Here is a 14,793-nt window from a genome sequence, read left to right on the forward strand (position 1 = left end):
GGACACGATTGTAGACCTACACAAGGCTGGAATGGGCTACAAGACCATCGCCAAGCAGCTTGGTGAGAAGGTGACAACAGTTGGTGTGATTATTCGCAAATGGAAGAAACACAAAATAACTGTCAATCTCCCTCGGCCTGGGGCTCCATGCAAGATCTCACCTCGTGGAGTTGCAATGATCATGAGAACGGTGAGGAATCAGCCCAGAACTACATGGGAGGATCTTGTCAATGATCGCAAGGTAGCTGGGACCATAGTCACCAAGAAAACAATTGGTAAGACACTACGCCATGAAGGACTGAAATCCTGCAGCACCCGCAAAGGTCCCCCTGCTCAAGAAAGCACATATACATGCCCGTCTGAAGTTTGACAATGAACATCTGAATGATTCAGAGGACAACTGGGTGAAAGTGTTGTGGTCAGATGAGACCAAAATGGAGCTCTTTGGCATCAACTCAACTCGCCATGTTTGGAGGAGGAGGAATGCTGCCTATGACCCCAAGAACACCATCTCCACCGTCAAACATGGAGATGGAAACATGCTTTGGGGGTGTTTTTCTGTTAACGGGACAGGACAACTTCACCGCATCAAAGGGACGATGGACGGGGCCATGTACTGTCAAATCTTGGGTGAGAACCTCCTTCCCTCACCCAGGGCATTGAAAATGGGTCGTGGATTGGTATTCCAGCATGACAATGACCCAAAACACACGGCCAAGGCAACAAAGGAGTGGCTCAAGAAGAAGCACATTAAGGTCCTGGAGTGGCCTAGCCAGTCTCCAGACCTTAATCCCATAGAAAATCTGTGGAGGGAGCTGAAGGTTCGAGTTGCCAAACGTCAGACTCGAAACCTTAATGACTTGGAGAAGATCTGCAAAGAGGAGAGGGACAAAATCCCTCCTGAGATGTGTGCAAACCTGGTGGCCAACTACAAGAAACGTCTGACCTCTGTGATTGCCAACAAGGATTTTGCCACCAAGTACTAAGTCATGTTTTGCAGAGGGGTCAAATACTTATTTCCCTCATTAAAATGCAAATCAATTTATAACATTTTTGACATGCGTTTTTCTAGATTTTTTTGTTGTTATTCTGTCTCTCACTATTAAAATAAACCTACCATTAAAATTATAGACTGATCATTTCTTTGTCAGTGGGCAAACGTACAAAATCAGCAGGGGATCAAATACTTTTCCCCCTCACTGTATGTAGCATATGTAGGGCTGGGTTTTTCCCTGAACACATGACCTGACCGAAGAAACCCCCTGCCCCTAATGAGGCTATAGCTGGACTCCAGAGTTTTTCCTGGTCACATAATATTACTGGGAAAAACTACTGGCCCTTATGTAATAAATGATATGTAACATAACACAAATCTTTGATTTCTCTGTAACACTATGAGGTTTATAATTCATAATGAACATCAACAGTAGAACCCCTATGCACAGCAAAACGTTGTAAATGATGGACATAAATAAGTCACTTCCTGAAACTGAGATGAGCGTTGGACTAGGATAAGTGGTCAGCCGGTAGTATTTTCGTTGCCCAGGGTGACTGACGACTAACAGCGCGGACAGAATCAGCTCCTCTTACAAAATATTTGGGACTGGTCAAGAAATCCAACAAAGTGTCCCATTTGTGTCTTCTCCTTCCCTTCCTCTTGAGAGATCCTCTCAGACACACTCAGACAAAGCGCACACATTGTGCCCGATTTAAGTTCAGAGCAGGGCGGACAAAAGTGGAAGTAAAAGTCTTTCCTCTTTATCCCACTAAATATAAACACACGGGCAACAGTCGGTTTGATTATGAGGGATGGTGGAACGGAAAAAGGCTGTCATCACGGGTCAGGGTGGCTCAGCAACCTCTTGTTCATGCTGAAAAGAGACCATTGAATAACAATATTTTAATAAATACCCCCCTGGCCTGGTCTATGGGGTCTATGGCCACTGGCTCAGAGAGGTGAAGAGACTATTGAGTGGTGGGAGGGGGAGGCAGAGAACAGGGACCCGGGCCACTGGCTAGACCACCTTTCACTGTCTGCTGCTTCCGCTGGTGTGGAGTAGAGTAGAGGATAGGAGAGGGCAGGGGTGGCAGGTTCGAATCGCCAAGCCGACTTGGTGAAAAATCTGTCGATGTGCCTTCGAGCAAGGCACTTAACCCCAATTGCTTCTGTAAAGGTGTCAGCATTCTTCAGTTTGGCTAGGCGAACCAAACAAGTGTGCTTGCATAATCCCTTAAAAGGCCATTGGAAAACGAGAAAAAAAGCGGCAATAGTACTGTTTGTCTATTTTGAGACATCGTAGCCAGTATACACTTCTTCGAAATAGTACAAATTAATCTAAGATAACTCAAGAAATCTGTCATTAATTATGACGTTTCTGCAGAGGAGATCTTAGTCGCGCAATTTTACATCTAAGTAAGATGTTTGGTGCAGTATTTCTCAATGAAAAAATTTGCATGAAAACGAGTCGTCGCTTGTTGAATGACAACAAAGACTTTATTGAAGAATCCCTATTGTTGACCCATCACCGACGAAGGGGCGTAGACCTCGGCTACCTCTTCTTGTGTGCCTGAACAGCCAAAAAAAACGTTACCTATGTCCAAAACTAACAGAAATGTCACAAAATGTTTTCATAATATATGCATGAACTCTTCCGAACTGTTCGGGCTTAGAAGCATGCGGATGCGTTAAGTCTCTCTGGATAAGAGAGGAGAGGGGGATTCAGACTACTGACGACCATCTGATCTCCTCTCACTACAAAGACGGGGGAGGCTGGAGGACCCTTGACAGGAAATTACCATCAGAAGGGTCAACTCACACCACTCGCTGCTATGGCTAAAGGCATCAGTATGCTTCAGTTCGGCTGGTGACTAGCTGAAATCGGCTAGCAGAACTGAGCAAGCATGCTCTCATAATCCCTTAAAAGACATTCGCTGGAAATATGAGAAAAAAGTGGCAATAGTACTGTTTGTCCATATTGAAATGCCATAACCACTTCCTCAAAATAGTCAGAATTCATCTAAAATAACTCAAGAAAATGGACCAAGATTTTTACGTTTTTTTGCAGAGGAGTTCTTAGTCGCACAGTTTTACATCTAACTAAGAGGTTTGGTGCAGTATTTTTTCAAAGAAACAATGTGCATGAAAATGAGTCGTCTCTCATTGAAGGACAACAAAGACTTCATTGAAGAAACCCTCATGTTGACCAATCACCGATGAAGGGGTGTAGACTTCGGCTAACGATTTCGGTTTACTTCTAGAAAAAAAAGTGTGTGCCAGAACATCCGAAAAAACCCTCACTGAAGTCCAAAATGAACAAAAACTCACAAACTGTCATTATAATATATGCACAAACTCTTCCGAACTGTTTCAGCTGGGAAGCATGCGGACGACACCACCACAAGGCTGCTGCAGCCTCCTCCTCTCGCCTGCTCTTGTTCTTGTTGGATTCTTCTCTCTCTCTCCTTTTCACACTCACTCTTGTATACCCCCCGGCATGCCATGCCATAGAGTGTGTTTTGCATACCAACGAGCCCCGTTCTCATTTACACATCCTGTTCATATTAACATTCCTCTCTGATTTACCGCCTTGTGTAAAATTCAACCTTACAAAAGCTAGGATAGAATTGACGCCTCGCCTACAACCCAACCAGGAATATCACATCTATATTACATGGGGATGTGAATAGATATCAGAGGGAGGTCTTTAGTGGCACGTTGAAGAAAAATAAACAAGTATGCCTTCTGCGTCATTCTGCCTGATTCAATGTCACATGTGTCAGTGGGTCTAGCTCCTCTGTAATGATGTACTATGGTTATTAGGTGATTTCACAGCTTTTCTCTGTCAAATAACCCAGCAGACTGTCTAATTTTTCTCTTTGTAATGGATTTGATACAGTGTTTCACTGGCTTTCTTCCCTCTCTGCTCTGACGTCAATGAAATACAATGGAGACTACTCCAGGACCCAAGCCAAGAACAACTATTGTCACCAACAAAGTCTCGCAGGTGTGGTGAACTGTGTGAAAAGTTGGAATTGTTGACTCTGTGGCTAAATTTCAGTATTATAAAACAGGCCAGAAACATATATGTTCAATGACAAAAAAGCAAATATAAAGTCAATCTCAGCAACCAGAACCAAATGTTGTGTGTGCTCTGAGAGGCTAATATCAAGCTAATGTAAGCTAATGCTTTTTGACTGGATGTGCATAGACCAGTATAAAGTTACAAAATTTTCTCCACTGTGATTCCATCCAGTATACACCGTTAGCAGATTCTCCGGTGAATGTAGGTGATATGGTCTGATTTGTAATTTGGGAGTCCAAGTTTGGACTGACCTGTGCAGAAGTGCGGTGGTAGGCGGGATAATGGAGGGGGGCAGGAATGCCCGGTTCATGGGCCAGACTGGGGTACTGGCTCTGGATGGAGTGGGGGTGCTGGTTGGAGTAGCTTCCGTAGTTATAGCTCCCAGTGAACCTGGAGAGTGCGCACAAAAACAGGTCAACATCATGTATTCAAGGTAGTACTTTAAATGTTTTCCATACATTTGTTTGTAAGAAATCAGATAACCCCTCTATGAGAGCACAAAACCCCTCTATGAGAGCTTATAACCCCTCTATGAGAGCTCATAATGCCCCTATAAGACATTATAACCACCGTATGAGAGCTCATAACCCCTCTATGGCAGCTCATAACCCCCCTATGAGAGCTCACTACCCCTCTATGACAACTCATAACCCCTCTATGACAGCTCATAACAGCCATCTATGAGAGCTCATAATCCCTCTATGACAGCTCACCCGTGCTCATCCCGGTGTGCGTAGACTGGCAGTCGATGGGCGGAGGAGGGAGGGGGCACTGGGGCACCACTGCGCATGCAAGGCTGCTGCTGTCCGCCCTCAGAAGGGGTGCCGCCTGACGTTGTCACTGTGTACGTAAGGGACCAGGTATATGACTGAACAGCTCCTGGCACACACACGTAACACATACACACACAGAGACAAAGGGATTGGCACAGAGGAATCTACCTTGCCGTGACCCTTAGAAACCAACCCAATGCATGAGCACAGGCAAGATATGCCCATTTTAATAAATCATTTAATTCAACTGCTATGTATTAATGAATTAATCTGACATTATGTACTTTGTTGGACATAATCGTAACATTACCTACAGAACATGGTGGAAGTGGGATTGCTTCTATAGTATAGTAGTTCCAGTCTAGTATTAGCTCAATACCCAAGCAACACTCCCCACTAACAGATTCCCTCCCCAGTACCCCAGTGTTGGTGTCTGTCTCTCTCACCTGTGGTGGCTGTGGCCCCTGTGTACTCTGGGGACTGGGCAGCAGGGGGGGAGCTGGCGGCTGGGACCCCCACTGAGGTGACAGACTTGGCCGGGGAGAAAGGCCCTGGGGACGTGGATGTGGGCGTGGTCTCCGTCAGCATCATCTCTTCCTCTTGCTCAGCTATAAGAAGGGGTCAGAGGTCAATAAAGACAGCAGGTTCTTATGTCCTCAAGAGTCAGTGTACTTCATACAGCATTCAATATCAGTACTGTCAAAATACATGTCGTTTTTTGTTGTTGTTCAAATGCATTTCTCGTTGTTTTTGTAGCAGCAGCAATACTGATGATAGTATGACAGGTCATTCCCAAAGTCCTATACAGAAGTATTAGTAATATTATTATTATTAGTAATAGTAGGAGTAAAATGTAAAAGTAGTAGAAATTGTAGTACTACTAATTGTGATTGTAGTAATACTAATAGTTGCAGTGGCAATGCAGTGCTGTAGTAGTAGTAGTATTGGAAGCAGTTCCCTTAGTAGTTGTTGACAGAGTGGGGGTCTGACCTGTGTTGCCCTCTGCCTTCATGGACCTCATGAGCTCGTTAGCCCTCTCCTGGCAGTGCAGGGACTCCAGTAGGTACAGCACATAGTCATCAAACATCAGGTGGATCAGGTGGAACGAGCCTACACACAGACAGACAGAGAGAGAGAGAGGTGAGATGAAAGTTTCTTTATATTGACATACGCACGTTAACAAAGCTAGTTTCAAGGGCACATTTAAATTATTCGCTTTTATCATCTAGAAGGCGGAGACAGTACAGATGCATCAAAGCTGGGACCGAGAGACGGATTAACAGCTTATATTTCCAGGCCATCAGGCTGTTAAACAGTCGCCACTGGCCAGCCTCCGCCAAGGACACTATCGTGAACTTTCGTTACTGTTACTAGCCAGCTACCACCTGGTACTCTACCCTGTACCTTAGAGACTGCTTTGCCCTATGTACAGTACGGAGGTTTACATATACCTGAGTCAAATACATTTAAACTCAGTTTTTCACAATTCCTGATATATAATCCTAGTAAAAATTCCTGTCTTAGGTCAGTTAGGATCACCACTTTATTTTAAGAATGTGAAATGTCTGAATAATAGTAGAGAGAATGATTTATTTCAGCTTTTATTTCTTTCATTACATTCCCAGTGGGTCAGAAGTTTACATACACTCAATTAGTATTTGGTAGCATTGCCTTTACATTTTTTAACTTGGGTCAAACGTTTCGGGTTGCCTTCCACAAGCTTCCCACAATAAGTTGGGTGAATTTTGGCCCATTCCTCCAGACAGAGCTGGTGTAACTGAGTCAGGTTTGTAGGCCTCCTTGCTTACACACACGTTTTCGGTTCTGCCCACAAATTCTCTATGAGATTGAGATCAGGGCTTTGACTTTGTTGTCCTTAATCCATTTTGCCACAACTTTGGAAGTATGCTCGGGGTCATTGTCCATTTGGAAGACCCATTTGCGACCAAGCTTTAAATTCCTGACTGATGTCTTGAGATGTTGCTTCAATATATCCACATAATTTTCCTACCGAATGATTCCATCTATTTTGTGAAGTGCACCAGTCCCTTCTGCAACAAACCACCCCACAACATGATGCTGCCACCCCCGTGCTTCACCCCCGTGGTTGGGATGGTATTCTTTGGCTTGCAAGCCTCCCCCTTTTCCCTCCAAACATAACGATGATCATTATGGCCAAACAGTTATATTTTTGTTTCATCAGACTAGAGGATATTTCACCAAAAAGTACGATCTTTGTCCCCATGTGCAGTTGCAAACCATAGTATGGCTTTTTTTATGGCGGTTTTGGAGCAGTGGCTTCTTCTTTGCTGATTGGCCTTTCAGGTTATGTCGATATAGGACTCATTTTACTGTGGATATAGATACTTTTGTACCGGTTTCCTCCAGCATCTTCACAAGGTCCTTTGCTGTTGTTCTGGGATTGATTTGCACTTTTTGCACCAAAGTACGTTCATCTCTTTCCTGAGCGGTATGACGGCTGCTTAATTTTCCTGGAATTTTCCAAGCTGTTTAAAGGTACAGTCAACTTAGCGTATGTGAACTTCTGACCCACTGGAATTGTGATACAGAGAATTATAAGTGAAATAATCTGTCTGTAAACAATTGTTGGAAAAAATTACTTGTGTCTTCTGTAGCTCAGTTGGTAGAGCATGGCGCTTGTAACGCCAGGGTAGTGGGTTCGATCCCCGGGACCACCCATACGTAGAATGTATGCACACATGACTGTAAGTCGCTTTGGATAAAAGCGTCTGCTAAATGCTAAATGGCATATATATATATGCACAAAGTAGATGTCCTAACCGACTTGCCAAAACTATAGTTTGTTAACAAGAAATATGTGGAGTGGTTGAAAAACAAGTTTTAATGACTCCAACCTAAGTGTATGTAAACTTCCGACTTCAACTGTATATAGAGTCATTGAACACTGGCCACTTGAATACTGTTTTACCCACTTTATATGTATATACTGTATTCTAGTCATGGTTCATCCTATATAACTACTGCTGAACACACCTTTGCTCTGACCTTTCGGGCAGGCTTCGCAAAACTGCGGTACACCATTGATTATTATAGCATGTGGGGGAGCAGAACAACTGGGCAGTCATTGTCATCAAAAGAGACGGGGGGCTGTTTCTTGTTTTCTGGTACAAAGTCACTGCCCCAAATATGACAGCTGACCCCTGGGTCTGGTATGGGAAATGACTGAGACTGTCGCTGGGGAAGGAAAGGAGCGTGACACAATTGTGACATTGTGCTGGTCACTCCAGCCATCGTGCGCATAATAAACACCAGCAGCTATTCACGGAATGGAGTAATGCAATACTGCTTGGTCATAAAATTGAAAAGATAGGCAAACACATGGGGGGGAGGGGGTAGCCATGGTTAATTAACTGTTTTTGCACAGAGAGCTGTTTTATCAAAACACTGCAACCAGCTGTGGCTTTGATATTAACAGACAGGCCTGAAGGGGAGATTAGAGGGAAGGGGAGTCATTTTTTAAACATTTTACAGCCCCTATATTTCAGTGCCTTGGTCATGCACCGCTAGCTAGTAAAGTAAAGGCTAGGGGTGCCATGCCAACAAGGCAGCCATCTTACGACCACGCTTTCCCTCTGTTTTGGATTGGGAGAACAATCGAAGGGGATTCTCTGCTGAGTCTGGGCACAACTTTTCTTATTATCATTTCCCAAAAATGGGGTGAGGGGCTTAAACTAGTTTTGGACCTATGTGCATAGTAGCATATTCATATCTCAGTTCAGCACGTTTTGGGACAATGCCCTGGGTAATCTGTTTGTGTTCTTCAAAGTATTTTCTAGTCAACTACTGTCTGACACTAGTGACACCAGCAACATGCTCCAATAACATTACATAACCCCCCTATAACAAACTGTTTTCCTGTGTCGGCTAATTACATGCCCCAGCCCAATGCTAGATCCAACCACTCACCAAAGCTAGGCGCACTGTGGAGGGTCATATCCCGGATGACTCGTGTCCCGAAACACGACCACATGAGCAGGAACTGCTGGGCCACCTTCTTCAGGCACCCAGGCCTCTTCCCTGCCACCTAAAGGGGACATTTCCATGTGAAAAGAAGGGGAAGGGTTGGGGAGGGAGAGAATTAACCCCTGGGATCGTATTGGGGCTTAACCCTCAGGAACGAAAAACATGTCAACAAGTTAACTATTTAATTTGCCCCTGGGGACAGGCCTTCCCATTGAACCATTGTCTGGGGAGTCCAGGACGTTGCCAGGGCAACAACATTTTACAAGCCCATATCTGGAGCATAATGGCCGCAAATGGGAGCCATGAAGACATCATTAACTAGGAGAGTGGCTCTGCATCAGCATGGAGAAACGGATGTCATTCAAATGCATAGTTTATTTTTAAAGGGCCATAATCCTTACTGATTTGCTGTATAAATATACTTCAACAATAAAATAACACATTGTCGTCCAGAATGGCCTTGGTAAATGTAACACATACGTCACTGTGGACATTTTCAGGGGGACAATTGAAGAGGTTATTTCTATACTTTCCCCCTACAAACAGCATACGCCATGCTGTAGCAATAGTAGAAAGCACATGCCTCAAGAAGATGTCTGGATGTTTTCTGATGATATATCCTAGATCTTAACAGGGCATAAAAATAAATAAACATTTGTGGAAATATGAAGTCATGAGTTCTTTAACTGACCTTGACAACACAGCGGTCCACCATGGAGTCCAGCCACTCTATGTAGCCCTCTATAGGAGACTGCTCCTCCAAAAGACGGTCAAACTCCTGGTACACTGAGAGAGGAAGGAGACGAGAGCTGCATCTAGCCACAGTTTGTCAACACATAGCAACAGGTAACAATTTGGATCAAATGATGAAGTGGAAAAATTGTAGTGTGTGGACCTAAATAACCATTACTTAAATCAATCAAACTACCAAAACCAGCAGCATATACAGTATGTCTTGTATGTGGCTATGTATCTTATTTGTTGCTATTGTGCATAATTTCTCTCTGTCTAATAGAACAGAATGAGAGTTTTTTATGCGACACCAGCCAATCTGTGACCTCTGACCCTATCACAGCCATTTCAGAGGGATACTGCTGAAATGAATTTGAGATGCTCCACGGGGTGTTTCAGAGCAGAGTCAACTTGCTTAACCTTTCAGCCTCCATCATTACGGCTTGACTTTCCTGGCCGTGGGAATAATTGTCCAATGGGTGACATCTACTGTGTGTTATTGGCAGTTGTGGGTGTGTGGGAATGAAGTGCCTTTCTCTCCTACAATGCATGAAGGAGAGCAAGCAATTTAAGTAAAGTGTATTGGAGCTCAAGAGGGTTGTTTTAGAATGTGGCTTCTAGACTTTGGGACTAAAAGTAACTTCATGTGAATGCTGTTACAGGGATCGTGTGTATGTGTGTGTGTGTGTGTGTGTGTGTGTGTGTTTGTGCACATAAGTCTGTGTCTGCGTCCCTACGTGTGGGCCTGTCTTGCCCTTACAGTGGATGATGAGCCGCCGTTGCTCCTCCCGTGTGTCCTCCATGGTGTAAAGTGTCTGCTTGGTGATGCTGTTCAGGTCCACGTTCCTCCAGTCCTCCATCATCTGAAAGGTGATGTCTGCACTGTGGATCACCGTCCGCGACGCCTTCCCAGAGACGCATCAAAACACACATTATTAGATAGTGCATTATTAGATGGTGATACACACTGCATATATCTTTATCAGTCATATCATCATGTGGATTTCATTACATTGATACAGGGATATAGCTACCTGACATAGATGGTTCAAAGATGTCTGCCGCTTGAGAACCTGAGAAAATCTTCTAGATACTGTGGATGAAATGGAGAGGAAATATGAACTTTTGTGCTTTATACAGAATACCATTTAGCTATCGGAACCAGTATTCTAAAATCGGCGCTTTCTTCTTATTCTAAGACTCAGTATATCATCATTGTTGTCATAATAGGAGTAAGAGTAACAATGTTATTTTTCAATGCAGACACCTACATTCGAACTTGATATTCCTCAGGTTTTCAGGCAGGTCGTGAAGTGCTACTTTAAGCCACTCATCCAGCTGTTTGGCAAACTTCCGGATAACCTGGGTCAAACTGGATCAACACACATAGAGTACATCTAAATTACATCACAAATAACGAGGCAAAACGAGAGCTTGGGACTATAAGGCTCTATCTGCAGTTTTGCCAAACAAATTGTCATTGACATAGCCTTGTTCTGTTCAATGTTCTTTACCCATATACTCTAAATACCCCAATTCATGTTGTTAAGTTAAAAAGAAGATCAAAATTGCTGACACCATTCAAACCAATGAGGGTTCAGAACTTTAAAGCCAATTGTCTCAGAATCACATTTAGGCAGATAGAACCTTATAGTCCCAACCATCTGGGCACAGATGTCATTTCAACATCTATTCCACATTGGGTCAACGTAATTGTATAACGTGGAAACAACATTGATTCAACCAGTGTGTGCCCAGTGGGAAGCTCTCAAAATGGCAAGTTTGCCAAGCCAGTCTTTTAAACAAACAATATACAGGTCAAAGTATGTTTAAAACTGTGTGGATCTCATGGACTGTCAGTCTTTGCATTCATAGATCTGTCTATGAATTTGAAATGTTGGGCTGAAACACAGGATTGTAGTACTACTCATCCCTGGGGAGTGGATAGGAGCGACAGTGCACACTCATTCACCTATCAGGCAGTGCTTGAAGGACTGTGGGCATGAGAACCCCAGAGATTGCCTTATAGAGGATGGAGTCACAGACGCCCACAATGTTGACCACAGTGGAGGAGCCCAGGACAGGGAGCATGTGCGGGGGCATGCCCTGCCAAAAGTGCAGCAGGAAGCTCTGGACCTGGAGACACCCAAGAGAGGAGGGTTATAGGAGGGTTATTGTCTTAACATCACATACAATACAACTAAAGAGACTAGAGAGACTTAGACAATATTGATGAACAATATTGTGAATTCAAGTTAGAAGCAGTTTCTTGTGATAGACATTTGATCAAGGGTTATGAGATTAGATCATGAAAATGGGAGGTTTTAATTTGGAAGCTCATAATCTTTTCTTTTTTTGAACCAATTTCAAAAAGACAATAAAAAAAAGGCCACAAAAAAAGAACCACAAAGGCCTGTTCCATTTAGTGGGACTGGTAAATAAAGGGGGCATCTTTTATTTTATTTATTTATTTCACCTTTATTTAACCAGGTAGGCTAGTTGAGAACAAGTTCTCATTTACAACTGTGACCTGGCCAAGATAAAGCAAAGCAGTGCAACACAAACAACAACACAGAGTTACACATGGAGTAAACAAACATACAGTCAATAATACAATTGAAAAAGTCTATATACAGTGTGTGCAAATGAGGTAGGATAAGGGAGGTGAGGCAATAAATAGGCCATAGTGGCAAAATAATTACAATATAGCAATTAAACACTGGAGTGATAGATGTGCAGAAGATGAGTGTGCAAGTAGAGATAACAAAAAATAACAGTATGGGGATGAGGTAGTTGGATGGGCTATTTACAGATGAGCCATGTACAGGTACAGTGATCTGTGAGCTGATCTGACAGCTGGTGCTTAAAGCTAGTGAGGGAGATATGAGACTCCAGCTTCAGTGATTTTTGCAGTTCGTTCCAGTCATTGGCTGCAGAGAACTGGAAGGAAAGCCAGCCGATAGAGGAATTGTCTTTGGGGGTGACCACTGAAATATACCTGCTGGGGCGCGTGCTACGGGTGGGTGCTGATATGGTGACCAGTGAGCTGAGATAAGGCGGAGCTTTACCTAGCAAAGACTTATAGATGACTTGGAGCCAGTGGGTTTGACGACGAATATGAAGCGAGGGCCAGCCAAGGAGAGCATACAGATCGCAGTGATGGGTAGTATACAGTATGGGGCTTTGGTGACAAAACGGATGACACTGTGATAGACTGCATCCAATTTATTGAGTAGAGTGCTGGAGGCTATTTTGTAAATGACATCGCCGAAGTCAAAGATCGGTAGGATAGTCAGTTTTACGAGGGTATGTTTGGCAGCATGAGTGAAGGAGGCTTTGTTGTGAAATAGGAAGCCGATTCTAGATTTAACTTTGGATTGGAGATGTTTAATGTGAGTCTGGAAGGAGAGATTACAGTCTAACCAGACACCTAGGTATTTGTAGTTGTCCACATATTCTAAGTCAGAACCGTCCAGAGTAGTGATGCTGGATGGGCGGGCAGGTGTGGGCAGCGATCGGTTGAAGAACATGCATTTAGTTTTACTTGCATTTAAGAGCAGTTGGAGAACAAGAAGGAGAGTTGTATAGCATTGAATCTCTTCTGGAGGTTAGTTAACACAGTGTCCAAAGAAGGGCCAGCAGTAAACAGAATGGTGTCATCTGCGTAGAGGTGGATCAGAGAATCACCAGCAGCAAGAGGGACATCATTGATGTATTCAGAGAAAAGAGTCTGCCCAAGGATTGAACCCTTTGGCACAGTCATCGAGACTGCCAGAGGTCCGCACAACAGGCCCTCCGATTTGACGCACTGAACTCTGTCTGAGAAGTAGTTGGTGAACCAGGCGAGGCAATCATTTGAGAAACCAAGGCTGTTGAGTCTGCCGATAAGAATGTGGTAATTGACAGAGTCGAAAGCCTTGGCCAGGTCGATGAATACAGCTGCACAGTATTGTCTCTTATCGATGGCAGTTATGATATCATTAAGGACCTTGAGCGTGGCTGAGGTACACCCATGACCAGCTCGGAAACCAGTTTGCATAGTGGAGAAGGTACGGTGGAATTCGAAATGGTCGGTGATCTGTGTGTAGAAAAATGCTTATTGAAATTCTCCATTAGCCTAGATTTACTGGTGGTGACAGTGTTTCATAGCCTCAGTGCAGTGGGCAGCTGGGAGGAGGTGCTCTTATTCTCTATGAACTTTACAGTGTCCCAGAACCTTTTGGAGTTTGTGCTACAGGATGCTTTCCTAACTGCCTGTGTATATTGGTTCCTAACTTCCCTGAAAAGTTGCATATCGCAGGGACTATTTGATGCTAATGCAGTACGCCACAGGATGTTTTTGTGCTGGTCAAGGGCAGTCAAGTCTGGAATGAACCAAGGGCTACAGTGGGGCAAAAAGTATTTAGTCAGCCACAAATTGTGCAAGTTCTCCCACTTAAAAAGATGAGAGAGGCCTGTAATTTTCATCACAGGTAGTACACTTCAACTATGACAGACAAAATGAGAGAAAAAATCCAGAAAATCACATTGTAGGATTTTTTAATGAATTTATTTGCAAATTATGGTGGAAAATATTATTTGGTCACCTACAAACAAGCAAGATTTCTGGCTCTCACAGACCTGTAACTTCTTCTTTAAGAGGCTCCTCTGTCCTCCACTCGTTACCTGTATTAATGGCAACTGTTTGAACTTGTTGTCAGTATAAAAGACACCTGTCCACAACTTCAAACAGTCACACTCCAAACTCCACTATGGCCAAGACCAAAGAGCTGTCAAAGGACACCAGAAACAAAATTGTGGGAGCAATTATTAGGAAATGGAAGACATACAAGACCACTGATAATCTCCCTCGATCTGGGGCTCCACGCAAGATCTCACCCCGTGGGGTCAAAATGATCACAAGAACGGTGAGCAACAATCCCAGAACCACACGGGGGGACCTAGTGAATGACCTGCAGAGAGCTGGGACCAAAGTAACAAAGCCTACCATCAGTAACACACTACGCCGCCAGGGACTCAAATCCTGCAGTGCCAGACGTGTCCACCTGCTTAAGCCAGTACATGTCCAGGCCAGTCTGAAGTTTGCTAGAGAGCATTTGGATGATCCAGAAGAAGATTGGGAGAATGTCATATGGTCAGATGAAACCAAAATATTACTTTTTGGTAAGAACTCAACTCATCCTGTTTGGAGGACAAAGAAT

General features: G+C 43.8%; 1 protein-coding gene across 1 annotated transcript in view; it reads right to left on the reverse strand.

The window, feature by feature from the left end:
* Positions 1-14,793, reverse strand: part of LOC123992865 (transcription factor RFX4) — a 30,156-nt gene that overhangs the window by 2,170 nt on the left and 13,193 nt on the right. The window contains exons 8-17 of the mRNA XM_046294440.1: positions 11,565-11,728; positions 10,864-10,964; positions 10,627-10,685; positions 10,353-10,497; positions 9,552-9,646; positions 8,804-8,921; positions 5,846-5,965; positions 5,302-5,463; positions 4,796-4,961; positions 4,334-4,472 (exon numbers count right to left, since the gene is read on the reverse strand). Of these exons, the coding sequence (XP_046150396.1) occupies positions 4,334-4,472; positions 4,796-4,961; positions 5,302-5,463; positions 5,846-5,965; positions 8,804-8,921; positions 9,552-9,646; positions 10,353-10,497; positions 10,627-10,685; positions 10,864-10,964; positions 11,565-11,728 (1,269 nt within the window). The remainder of the gene's footprint in view (positions 1-4,333; positions 4,473-4,795; positions 4,962-5,301; positions 5,464-5,845; positions 5,966-8,803; positions 8,922-9,551; positions 9,647-10,352; positions 10,498-10,626; positions 10,686-10,863; positions 10,965-11,564; positions 11,729-14,793) is intronic.

This window comes from Oncorhynchus gorbuscha, linkage group LG02, assembly GCF_021184085.1.
Source record: "Oncorhynchus gorbuscha isolate QuinsamMale2020 ecotype Even-year linkage group LG02, OgorEven_v1.0, whole genome shotgun sequence".
NCBI lineage: Eukaryota > Metazoa > Chordata > Actinopteri > Salmoniformes > Salmonidae > Oncorhynchus > Oncorhynchus gorbuscha.